We start from the raw sequence: 13,503 nt of genomic DNA on the forward strand, positions 1-13,503 counted from the left end.
CATGGTTCTTGCCTCTAGAAGCAGAAAAGAAATTAGCAAGGCTCAAATACTTAGGAACGTCATGTTATGTGGTTTCATACTTCTTTTATTCAAGTTGTACGTCTCTTTTAATACTAATAAATGAATCTATTCATTCTTTTACTTATTTAAATGATGTTTATTGAGCACTTACTATTACATGCAACTTGACCAGTTTTGATTGGTTTAATGAAGCAGTTCTATAAAGCCTTGTGCACTTGGTACCTTGCGAGATGTGTTTAACAATTAAGAAGCAATTGCTAATGCCAGAAAGAAATTGCTATTGCAGATGTTTCTTGAGCAGTAACATCAGTTCTTTGGGGGTTCTGGTCTGGGCTGTGGGTCCATAAATTTGTTGCCTTTCCTGGTTCTCTTAATCTTCAAGAGAAATGTGAACTGCCGCTGGGTCGAGATAAACAACGCTGTGTCCACAACAAACAGAATCTTCACCAACAATGGGATAAGATACTGTAGCCAGAAATATTTGCTTCGGGAAGCTGGAGTGGAATCAACAACAAGAAACATCACTCATATTAGAAACTGAAAAATGAGTTTAAGGGTGTCATCCTCCCTCAGAGAAGGACCCAACATGGTCTTTCATTTTCTAGCATGATATGCCATCCAGAAGCAGAGGGAAAACACTCATGAGTTTGAGTTCCTCAGTCTGTGCTCCCTGGAGCCCTAGGGAATCCTGAGTATTTCCCCCACAGCCCCTGTCTAATGGTTTGTCTAGCCATTATGCCCAAGGGGAAAGGTCATAGGAAAGATGGCCACGTCTTTGGAGCTGACAAGACCAACATCCACATATGATTCAGAGGTGGAAAGGAGACAGAATGAGGGCAGGGGGTCACCAGTGCCTTATTTGTCAATCAATCAATCAATCAGTCATCATTTATTGCATGTCTGTTGGGTGAATTGAAGATATTAGACTAGATCATATTTAAGTTGCCTTCCAATTCCACTGTTTTGTGATTCCGTTACTCTATTTGCAAAGTACTGATTTTTTTGTGATTGCTCTAGAATTATAGAACCCTAGAATATTACAGCCAGAAATTACTTACAGATCACTTAGACTGATGGCTCTCAACCCTGGCTGCATATTACCATTACCTGAAAGAGATTTTAAATACTGATGCCCAGGCCTCATTCCAAACCAATTAAATCAGAATCTCAAGGGATGATATACAGATATCAATTTTTTTTTTTAATTTCCCAAGTGATTCTAGTGGAGTCTAGTCCAAATCCTTTATTTTACAGATAAGGGTACTAGAAGCCCAGCAACAATAAAATAACAGGTCTCAAATTAGTGAACAGAGAGCAACCATTAGAGCTTAATTCTGGCTTCTGGTCTCATGGTTTTTAAGATATTAGCATGAGCAAAGTCCACCAAGCAAAAGTCTGATTTCTTCATTGCAAGGCAAATATTTCAAAGTCTTACTTTTTTATATGAAGTTTGGAAAGAGCAGCCTTCTTCATTGGCTAGAGAGGTAGCCCATCTGCCTATTCTTTCCTCATCAAGCCCTCTCTCTCATCTCCTAATTCACAGGCACACAGCCTATTGACTTGTTGGTTTCCTTTCCCATCCCTCCTAGGCTAGAATAGACTCTTCAAGCTCTTTATAGCTTTTGTTCCTTCAACTTTGAAACTCTCTTTCAATTTGTTAAATATAAATTTCTCCCCAGGAACAACAGATGACTTTGCTTGGCTAGTATTTAACAATCCATTTCACAAATATTACATTTAATATTTATAAAAATTCCATGTGAGCAGGTATCACTGTTGCCATTGAACAAGTAAGGAATCTAAGACAGACTGAGGGATACACTCTACCCCTGGTCCCCTCATTGCAAGTCTAATAGACTTTCCAAGGGATCACAGCTGCCCCCATTCTATAGCTGCTATCACTTTAGGCTCAAATGCTCTTTCTCCTTTCCCCTGCTATGAACTCCTTCCTTTTACTTCACCAACTTACCTTTTTTTATTTTAATGCTGAGGTGATTAGAAGTATGGAGTATCTGCTGAATTATGCCCATGCAGTAATAGGTGCCACTGTCCCCTGCTGTGACGTTGGTAATGGAGATGTTGTGGTTCTCATACCAGTACTTAAGGGCTTTGTCATTCTTGAAGTAAGTCACCTTGTAGACATTCAGATTCCTCCAGCCGTGGCACCTGAGGAAGAGGGGCTCGCCCTCCGACACTGTCTCAGCAGAGGCCTGAAGGAGCAGCCAGTCTGAAGAGCATTTTTTATGTCATTTATTCAACAATGATAGATAAAATTAATAATAAATAAAAATAAAATAAAAGTAGATAAAAGAGGTCATGCAGAGAGTGTGTGTCAAAAACCTTTATCATTAACCCATTTCTTGGCTCATAAGGTCAATAAAAAAGAAACAAAAAATAATGCTTATAGCCTGTCTCCTCTATTGATAAATCCTCTCTCCAGAAAAGTAATTCTGGGACCACAACATTGCTGACCTTTCTAATGAGCCCACCCATAGAAGGCCTGAAACCCATTATCACACTCAGCTCCATTGTTGCATTTAGTCACTAAGGGGGAAATAAACCCACTAAGTCTTAGCCTAGGAGAGTGTCTGTTTTGTCCTCTCTAACCTTATAGGTGCTTCCCAGTTCTATTAGTCACAGTTAGCCCCTGACTTCTTCAGAACATGTATCACACTTTTAATTAGTTATTTGTGTAAGTACTGATTGGATGTCCTTTTCCTCATTGGGCTCTATACTTCAGAGGTCTGGGGCATGCCTGTTCCTTACATCATATCTCCAATGCCTAACACAATACCTAGGAGTTGGTAGGTTCTCAACAAACGTTTGTCAATAATGAGTCAGTAAAATATAAGAGTCAGGTTGCATGGCTAATGTCATTTTAAGAATTGAAAAGCATTCACCAAAGGAGACTTTTCAATGGAAATGTGGCTAGGTTGCACAAACATATTTTATTTAGGAACGATCCTTGAGGACTTTTCTAGAATCTACTCCAAAGAAATAAAGAAGATGTTTTACACTGCTTTAGTTTCTATTTGGAATTTGTACACAGCTGTTGAAACATCTCTTTTTACTCGAGAAAAATACAAAGTATGTTTATGCTCTAAAATATTTTTTTATTTAAAAATATAAAGCAAAATATAACAATGAGCTAGCCATGCAAATGAAATCATTGCTTTGTTCATTAAACATTTACGGACTAACCCACATGTGCCTGAGCATGCTGCACTAATTGTTGACAGTAATAAAGATGAAGCAAACATAAGATTTGTTCTTAAGTAAAAGCAGAGGACATGAGGAATGTACAGAGAGGTGTTTCAAAATGAAGAGTGCAACTTAATATTCAGGTTGTGATACATGGAAATTGCAGAGCAAATCTTTAAATCAATCTTTTGATCCTATTTAACATATACAACTATTTGCAATGTTCACATATCCAACATGCCATTTGACCATAAAACATGCATCTGCACCTATGTAGAAAAGATAGTCAGAAGTGAAATAGAGTAGAGGAGTAACACTGGGAGATTGCCAGAATCTTGAAAGAAGGCAGAATGGCTGACAGAAGGAGTAGAGGTAGAAGAAGCGAGATGGACAGGTCTGGTGAGAGACGCTGAGTCCCACCTTGGTGCCCTAAACCTTGGAATAACTTGCTTTCTCCCCATCTTCAGATGGGCCATTCCTCACATGAGAGAACTGATATTTCCATAACCCTGGAACTTACCACTGATGACATCTAGGTACACAGGTTCACTCATGATAAATCCTTTGCTTTGGCATCTATAGTCCCCACTGTCCTGGATGCTTGCATTTATGATGTCCCAACGTGAAGTTTTTGCTTCCAAAGAGTTTTTGTTGTGGGTCCACAAAGTGGAGTCATCTTCATGAGAATTGTTCCCTCTACATGTAAGAGTCACATTCTCTCCTCTAAATATTCTGTTCCATGGGGGATTCAAGGATACCTTAGATCTCCAGATGGCTTTCAGAAGAGCAGATTGTGGAGAGAGACATAGAAGGGGGAAAAATATCATTGAAAACTGTACAGACTCCAAAGTACAGACATACAAATAGTCAGACAATCAATGGTCAGTCTACCCTTACTTATACCATTGGTGATAAGAAGCTGTCCTGATTCCTAGGATTAAAGGAAGGAGACAAGGGTGTTGTGGCTCCACAGAGCTCCCAACCTAGGGAGAAACATAAGACACAAATGCAGCATATTCAAAAACAAACAAGCAAATTTACTATGTGATGTAGGATAACTCCCTCTAATTCTCTAAATTTCAGTTCCAATGTCTGTAAATGAGGACTGCAGTCTCTTCAGGCAGAGATTATGTCTGTGATGTTCAACCATAACTCAGCACAGTGACTATTACACAGTAAGTGTTCATTAAATATTTATTGAGTTGATGAATGAGTGAATAATGGATGAATTAAGGCATTGGACTAGATGAAATACATGATCTCTCCCAGCTCTAAATTTTTATGACTATTTAACTGTGAGTGAATATGGAATTAAAAATATATGTCAATTCTGGATGGTAGTGAGAAGTGCCAAGAGGATCAGTCTTAAAAGTCTTTCAGGGACAAAGAGATATGGCACAAATTTGAACAGAAACTTTGGAAGAAGCCAGGTGGTGATGAGGAAGAGATGAAGCTGCTGAAAGACTTGGATTCAAGGGACTTATGTTACAATCCAGTCCTTTGTTAGCTGTGTAACCTCCAGAAAATGACTTAATCTGAGTTTCAGCATCCTCAATTATAAAATGGCAATAATAATAACAGTGATGATGGTGTAAGAATTGAAATGAGAACTACAGGCTCTTTGGTGGGGTTAATGGTGGACGCTGGGAGGGCTCATGCCAAGGAATGCATCCGAGAACTTCTGCTGCCAGTGCCTTGTCCCTGTGGTGAGCCACAGCCACTATCTACCCCACCTTGAGCCCCCTGCAGGAGACCCTCCAACACAAGCAGAGCAGAAACAAGAAAAACAACAATCCTGCAGCCTGTGGAACAAAAACCACCTTTACAGAAAGATAGACAAAATGAAAAGGCAGAAGACTATTTACCAGATGAAGGAACAATATAAAACCCCAGAAAAACAACTAAATGAAGTGGAAATAGGCAACCTTCCAGAAAAAGAATTCAAAATAATGATGATGAAGATGATCCAGGACCTCAGAAAAAGAATGGAGGCAAAGATCGAGAACATACAAGAAATGTTTAACAAAGACCTAGAAGAATTAAAGAACAACCAAACAGAGATCAACAATATAATAACTGAAATGAAAAGTACACTAGAAGGAATCAATAGCAGAATAACTGAGGCAGAAGAACGGATAAGTGACCTGAAGACAGAATGGTGGAATTCACTGCTGTGGAACAGAATAAAGAAAAAAGAATGAAAATAAGTGAAGACAGCCTAAGAGACTTCTGGGACAACATTAAATGCACCAACATCCTCATTATAGGGGTCCCTATAATGGAGAACAGGGAGGTCCCTATAAAAGGAGAACAGGGAGAAAAAGGACCCAAGAAAATATTTGAAAAGATTATAGTTGAAAACTTTGCTAACATGGGAAAGGAAATAGCCACCCAAGTCCAGGAAGCACAGAGAGTCCCAGGCAGGATGAACCCAAGAAGAAACACACCAAGACATATAATAATCAAATTGACAAAAATTAAAGAAGAAAAATTATTAAAAGCAACAAGGGAAAAATGACAAATAACATACAAGAGAACTCCCATAAGGTTAACAGCTGATTTCTCAACAGAATCTCTACAAGCCAGAAGCGAGTGCCATGATATATTTAAAGTGATGAAAGAGAAGAATCTATAACCAAGATTACTCTACCCCACAAGGATCTCATTCAGATCCGATGGAGAAATCAAAAGCTTTACAGACAAGCAAAAGCTAAGAGAATTCATAATCACCAAACGAGCTCTAAAACAAATGCTAAAGGAAATTCTCTAAGTGGGAAACACAAGAGAAGAAAAGGACCTACAAAATCAAACCCAAAACAAATAAGAACGTGGTCATAGGAACATACATATTGATAATTACTTTAAACATGAATGGATTAAATGCTCCAACCAAAAGACACAGGCTTGCTAAATGGATACAAAAATGAGACCCATATATATGCTGTCTACAGGAGACCCACTTCAGACCTAGGGACACTTACAGACTGAAAGTGAGGAGATGGAAAAAGATACTCCAAGCAAATGGAAGTCATAAGAAAGCTGGAGTAGCAATACTTATATCAGATAAAATAGACTTTAAAATAAAGAATATTATAAGAGACAAGGAAGGACACTACATAATGATCAAGGGATCAACCCAAGAAGAAGATATAACAATTATATATGCACACAACATAGGAGCACCTCAATAAATAAGACAAATGCTAACAGCTATAAAAGAGGAAATCAACAGTAACACAAATAGTGGAGGACTTTAACACCTCACACCAATGAACAGATTATCCAAACAGAAAATTAATAAGGAAACACAAGCTTAAAATGACACAATAGGCCAGATAGATTTAACTGACATTTATAGGACACTCCATCCTAAAAGAGCAGATTACAGTTTCTTCTCAAGTGCACACAGCACATTCTCCAGGATAGATCACCTCTTGGGTCACAATCAAGCCTTGGTAAACTTAAGAAAATTGAAATCATATCAAGCATCTTTTCCAACCACAATGCTGTGAGATTAGAAATGAATTACAGGGGAAGAAATGTAAAAAACACAAACACATGGAGGCTAAACAATACATTACTAAATAACCAAGAGATCACTGAATAAATCAAAGAGGAAATCAAAAAATACCTAGAGAGAAATGACAATGAAAACATGATGATCCAAAACCTATGGGATGCAGCAAAGCAGTTCTAAGAGGGAAGTTTATAGCAATACAATCCTACCTCAAGAAACAAGAAAAATCTCAAATGAACAATCTACCTTACACCTAAAGGATCTAAGGAAAGAAAAAACAAAACCCCAAAGTTAGCAGAAGGAAAGAAATCATAAAGTCAGAGCAGAAATAAATGGAATGGAAAGAAAACAATTGCAAAGATCAATAAAACTAAAGGCTGATTCTTTGAGAAGACAAACAAAATTGATAAACCTTTAGCCAGACTCATCAAGTAAAAGAGGGAGAGGACTCAAATCAATAAAATTAGAAATGAAAAGGAGAAGTTACAACAGACACTGCAGAAATACAAAGCATCATAAGATACTACTACAAGTAACTCTATGCCAAAAAAATGGACAACCTAAAAGAAATGGACAAATTATTAGAAAGGTAAAACCTTCCAAGATGGAACCAGGAAGAAATAGAAAATATGAACAGACCAATCACAAGTAATGAAATTGAAACTGTGATTTAAAATCTTCCAACAAACAAAAGTTCAGGACCAGATGGATTCACAGGTGAATTCTATCAAATATTTAGAGAAAAGCTAACACCCATCCTCCTCAAACTCTTCCAAAAAATTGCAGAGGAAGTAACACTCCCAAACTCATTCAACAAGGCCACCATCACCCTGATGCCAAAACCAGACAAAGATACTACAAAAAAAGAAAATTACAGACGAATATCACTGATGAATATAGATGCAAAAATCCTCAACAATATACTAGCAAACAGAATCCAACAACACAGTAAAAAAGATCATACACCATGATCAAGTGGGACTTATCCCAGGGATGCAAGGATTCTAAATTATATGCAAATCAATCAATGTGATACACCATATTAACAAATTGAATAATAAAAAACATATGATCACCTCAATAGATGCAGAAAAAGCTTTTGACATAATTCAACACCGATTTATGATAAAAACTCTCCATAAAGTGGGCATAGGGGGAACCAACCTCAACATAATAAAGGCCATATACAACAAACCCACAGCAAACATCATTCTCAATGTTGAAAAAAGTGACAGCATTTCCTCTAAGTTCAGGAACGAGACAAGGATATCCACTCTCACCACTCTTATTCAACATAGTTTTGGAAGTCCTAGCCATGGCAATCAGAGAAGAAGAAGAAGTAAAAGGAATCCAAATTGGAAAAGAAGTAAAACTGTCATTGTTTGTGGATAACACGATACCCTACATAGATAACCCTAAAGATCTAGAAAATAGCTAGAGCTAATCAATGAATTTGGTAAAGTTTCAGGATACAAAATTAATGAGCAGAAGTCTCTTGCAGTCCTATCCACTAACAATGAAAGATCAGGTCAGAACGACCTGTATGCATAAAACTATAAGACACTAATGAAAGAAATCATAGATGATACAAACAGATGGAGAGATATACTATGTTCTTGGATTGGAAGAATAAATATTGTGAAAATGACTATACTACTCAAAGCAATCTACAGATCCAATGCAATCCCTATCAAATTACCAATGGCATTTTTTACAGTACTAAAACAAAAAAATCTTAAAATTTGTATGGAGACACAAAAGACCCTGAATAGCCAAAGCAATCTTGAGAAATAAAAACAGAGCTGGAGGAATCAGACTCTCTGACTTCAGACTATACTACAAAGCTACAGTAATCGAGAAAATATGGTACAGGCACAAAACAGAAATATAGGTCAATGGAACAGGATAGAAAGCCCTGAGACAAACCCACGCACCTATGGTCAACTACTCTATGACAAAAGAGGCAAGGATATACAATGGTGAAAAGACAGTCTCTTCAATAATTTGTGCTGGGAGAATTGGACAGCTACATGTAAAAGAATGAAATTAGAACACTCCCTAACACCATACACAAAATAAATTCAAAATGGATTAAAGAACTACATGTAAGACCAGACACTATAAAACTCTTAGAGGAAAACATAGGAAGGACACTCTTCGACATAAATCATAGCAAGATCTTTTTTGATTCACATCCTAGAGTAATGGAAATAAAAGCAAAAATGAATAAATGGGACCTAATTAAACTTAAAAGCTTTTGCACAGCAAAGGAAACTATAAACAAGACTAAAAGTCAACCCTCAGAATGGGAGAAAATATTTGCAAACGAATCAACAGACAAAGGATTAATCTCCAAAATATATAAACAGCTCATGCAACTCAATATTAAAAAAAAAAACCCAATCCAAAAATGGGCAGAAGACCTAAATAGACATTTCTCCAAAGAAGACATACAGATGGCCAAGAAGCACATGAAAAGCTGCTCAACATCACTAATTATTAGAGAAATGCAAATCAAAACTACAGTGAGGTATCACCTCACACCAGTTAAAATGGGCATCATCAGAAAATCTACAAACAACAAATGCTGGAGAGGGTGTGGAGAAAAGGGAACCCTCTTGCACTATTGGTGGGAATGTAAATTGATACAGCCACTATGGGGAACTGTATGGAGGTCCCCTAATAAACTAAAAATAGAATTACCATATGACCCAGCAATCCCACTACTGGGCATATACCCAGAGAAAACCATAATTCAAAAAGACACATGCGCCCCAGTGTTCATTGAAGCGCTATTTACAATAGCCAGGTCATGGAAGCAACCTAAATGCCCATCAACCGACGAATGGATAAAGAAGATGTGGTACATATATACAATGGAATATTACTCAGCCATAAAAAGGAGCGAAGTTGGGCCATTTGTAGAGATGTGGATGGATCTAGAGACTGTCATACAGAGTGAGTAAGTCAGAAAGAGAAAAACAAATATCGTATATTAACACATATATATGGAATCTAGAAAAAGGGTACAGATGAACTGGTTTGCAAGGCAGAAATAGAGACACAGATGTAGAGAACAAATGTATGGACACAAAGGGGAGAAAGCAGGGATCGGGTGTTGTAGGATGAATTGAGAGATTGGGATTGACATATATACACTAATATGTATAAAATAAATAACTAATAAGAAACCGCTGTATAAAAAAATTTAAAAAAAGAACAAGTTTACATGATAGTGGCTGGAGGAGTGGCTGAGACACTTAGATGCTCAACAGACATGATTGTTGGCATTAAAGAGGAAAGGGTGACTTGAGAGAATGAAGTGGCATGTGGGAAACTTTTAAATGGGGGGATAAAGGAAGATTATGCAAGGTGGAAGTGGGTTGGACAGGGAAGAGCAGATTAATAATCATTAGAAAATAGATGATGGGATGAAGGGAAAGAGTGAAGGGAGGGCAAGTCCCAGACACATTGAAATGCTGAGGGAACAAGGACAGAGGTCTCACCTGCTGATATGCCATCTGGAGCTGCAAAAAGTCCAGAGAGGATACGTTAGTGTCTATCCCCAGCCTTCTGGACACCTAAAGACTGGGATCTGGAAGTGGTGATGAGGTTTACATCCATGAAGTTTTAAGGGCCAACCATCTTTCCAGGAATCTGACTCAGGGAAGGAAGGAGCTTCTGTCTTTCCTCCCTTGCCCTCTGGAAGATGCCAGCATGATAGCAAGGACCAGACTTTCAGTCCAGCTTCCCCCTTAGATGGTGTTCAGCCCCACTTCCTCTGCTATCCAGCTTGCCTTCCCTACAGAATCCCTGGGAAATTCCCCACGGTTTGCACATAGACTAGAAAAAGTCACCAGTAAAATGATCAACTTTCCCACTCCAGCTGCTCTCCCAATCCATTTTGGCCCCTTCAGGGGTCAGTAACTGATCTCTACTTACAGAAGAGCAGCAGAGCTATCCACAGCAGGGCAGGGGTTCCCATGGCAGTAGGCATTTCCTCTGTGGCTGCCAGGTGCCAACTGGCCTGGAGAGACCTAGGGCCTTAGAGTAAGCTTGAAACTAAAAAGGAGAAGGAAATGTTCTCTGTTTCATATCTCATTAACTCATCAGCTGCACCTAGGTTTGCTTCCTTCTCTGGAGATAATATTCAGGGTGGTGCCTAATAGGACAATTTTGTATTTACCCGCATACTGCACTCTCCATCCCACTTCCGTGTACACATGTGGAATCTAGTGGTAAAGAGGCATAGAGCTAGGCACACGGGCACAGAGCTTTCTTAAACTGTCAATGTATAGCTATGTCATTTGCAACTTAGAAAAGTGGGGTGCCAGGGAGAGCAGAATAAAACAACAACAGTTAATTATTCAACACCTAATATATGCCAGGCACTATGATAAATACATCTGGTATTTCATTCATTTCTCACAATAAACCTATGAAGGAGGTACCATTGTTATTGACATTTTATAGATAAGAAAATTGGAACTTAGAGAGGTGAAGTAGCTTGTCTTAGGGTATTCCCTAGTAAATGGCTAATTTGGGACTCAAAATATTTAAAAAATCTAATCCCAGAGTAAAACTCTTAATCATGATGATATATTGTTTATGCATGTCTACAAGTATGGCCAGCAATTGCTGAAATTCTGTTGTGGTTCTGCAGAGCTACCAATCCTCTTATTACCTAATTTCCTGCTGATACATTAGTTCACAAAGTCACAAATTTTCATCTGCTTCCCTGATGATCCACTATCCAACCAGCCAAATTAGAGATATTTTCAGAGACTCCTTCTCTCCCATGGGGTCCTGATGGGGCTCACAACACAGGAAGGCAGACATTAAGCCTTAACTTACAGGGATCTCGGTCATATAATTTATTTTATTTTATTTTCTTTCCCACCATTTTTCCCTTTTTATCTTTCTAATCTCCAGCACGATCACCCTTTCTCCTCTAAATCCGCATCTGTTCTCCTCCCTCCAGGACCCCTTTGCCTAATTCTTCTGTTTTTTAAATCTAGGTCAGAGTTGGTCACCTTCTTCCAGGATTTGGTATTGATAGTGATACTGGAGATAATAACCCCATAAATAGCTACAATGGTTTGCCCTTTACAAAGCTTTTTCATATGCAGTGTTATTGTTTGGTCCTTGGCAGAACTCTGAAGTAGGCAGAGGCAGTACAAAGTAAGCAAGGCCCCATTCTATCATGCTATGCTTTTCCTCACAGACTCTTGAGTTAGGTCTAATGAATTAAACATAAAGTCACTAACCAAAGCTTCCAGCTTCTATGAAATTAGAGAATATGGGGCTACGAATTCATAAATAGAAAGTTTCATATAAGAAAGATTGTGACTGGTCCCAGGTCATGCGACGTTTTAGTGACAGATCTTTAAAGAAAGAAGCCATTTATTTTGGAAAGCGTAAGTATTTAGAGATCTGAATTCAAATACTCCTAGTATTTATGTGATTAAGGTTTACCTGTAAAGTAGGGACAATAATGGTATCCAGGTCATGTCTTTATTATGAGGTTTAATAAGATAATAAATGTGTAAAGTGCATTACACAGCATCTGGTATGTAAAAGCTGCTCAGTAAATCGACCTTTGCCCTCTTTTATTATCATTATTTATTAAAGACTCAGGAGAAACATGCATTTCAACAGGGTTAAGGCAATCAGCAAATACACAGGATGCTTGATTTGATAACCAGTATCTTAACGCCAGTATAATTTATGTAAGCAATGTCACTCCTCTCCATAGTCACGAAGAAGGGAGCATGATAAGAGAGAAGAGAATGGAAAAAGTTGTTTGCCGGTGGGGGCGGGTGGGGTGGGGAGGAGAAAGAAATGGTGAATATGCAATTTTTGAGGCACTGTCAGAAGGCAGTACGTATTTGAATATATCAAGATCCTGGAAGAGACAGACAGAAGCTATTTCACCACTTTGCTGAGTTTGTCCAGGGGAGTTATCAGATATTCTTTTTCCCTAGGACAGCGATTCTACAATAAAATTGTCCTTCAGAGACGATCACTTTCCTGCGACTCAAATAATCTATTTTACAGCTTCCTCCTTCAGTTATTCCCTGCTTGAATGGGAGGTAGACTGAAATTCATCAAGACATACTATTTCCTAGCTCAGAGAGTATAAGCTTTGGAGTTGAGACACTACTTTCATTTCCTCCACCATCCTAAAGACTTTTTTGCTTCAGTGTCCAGTAGTGAAATGAAGGTAGTATTTTGGTAGCAGTAATGGCAAACATCAGCAGATTCAACAAAAGTAGTTCACTAAAAAAAAAAAAAAAAAAAGTAGTTCACTAAAGCTCAAAAAACAAAACAAACCATGCATTCATCAACCTCTACAACAACAACAAAATCAACAATATCAACCTCAGAAAGAATAAACTATACCCTAAATGCCATAGTACCCAAAGGAATAAAATGAGTATTCAGAAAGGACAACACTTAAGATTAAACCATAGTACTACTCCACTCTGCCATAACTGGTTGATGTGCCAGTTGAATTCCACACATCCTTTATCTTATTAAAAAAAAAAAAGAAAAAGTTCTCCAAATTTTATATCCACTGTCTGGGTGGAATGTGCTGTTGATTCTTGTATCCTGCTTGTCAATGTCAGGAACATGTGTTCACTGGGATCAATAGTTTGTGTCTTAACCTCACTTCTTACTACAAGCTTTGAACCCGGGTACTCATGTGTTCAACACTCATAAACAGCATCTCTATCCCCAAATTTTGACCTGTTACTGGTTCT

At 38.1% G+C, this 13,503-nt stretch overlaps 1 protein-coding gene across 3 annotated transcripts; it reads right to left on the reverse strand.

Annotated features, from left to right (window-relative positions):
* Positions 1 to 142: 142 nt before the first annotated feature.
* FCER1A (Fc epsilon receptor Ia) lies at positions 143 to 10,799 on the reverse strand. Of its 3 annotated transcripts, XM_019932811.3 has the most exons (6): positions 10,682 to 10,799; positions 10,246 to 10,266; positions 3,743 to 3,997; positions 1,991 to 2,248; positions 1,080 to 1,128; positions 143 to 515 (listed from the first exon to the last, which is right to left on the reverse strand). In XM_019932811.3, exons 1-6 carry the CDS (start codon positions 10,734 to 10,736, stop codon positions 392 to 394), a joined length of 762 nt encoding a protein of 253 aa, XP_019788370.1. In that variant the 5' UTR covers positions 10,737 to 10,799; the 3' UTR covers positions 143 to 391. The 3 variants fall into 3 exon arrangements, with proteins under 3 accessions (XP_019788370.1, XP_019788364.1, XP_019788377.1); XM_019932805.3 differs by lacking the exon at positions 1,080 to 1,128 and having other exon boundaries at positions 10,682 to 10,798; XM_019932818.2 differs by lacking the exons at positions 1,080 to 1,128; positions 10,246 to 10,266 and having other exon boundaries at positions 10,682 to 10,751.
* Between the last annotated feature and the right edge of the window lie 2,704 nt (positions 10,800 to 13,503).

Source organism: Tursiops truncatus, chromosome 1, assembly GCF_011762595.2.
Source record: "Tursiops truncatus isolate mTurTru1 chromosome 1, mTurTru1.mat.Y, whole genome shotgun sequence".
NCBI lineage: Eukaryota > Metazoa > Chordata > Mammalia > Artiodactyla > Delphinidae > Tursiops > Tursiops truncatus.

Excerpts from the sequence above, each read along its gene's own strand:
- FCER1A (XM_019932805.3), bottom strand. The coding sequence starts at position 10,736 with ATGCCTACTGCCATGGGAACCCCTGCCCTGCTGTGGATAGCTCTGCTG. Across the intron at positions 10,267-10,681 it reads GATAGCTCTGCTGCTCTTCT|CTCCAGATGGCATATCAGCA; the intron begins GTAAGTAGAGAT and ends GACTTTTTGCAG. Across the intron at positions 2,249-3,742 it reads GTACCTAGATGTCATCAGTG|ACTGGCTGCTCCTTCAGGCC; the intron begins GTAAGTTCCAGG and ends AATGCTCTTCAG.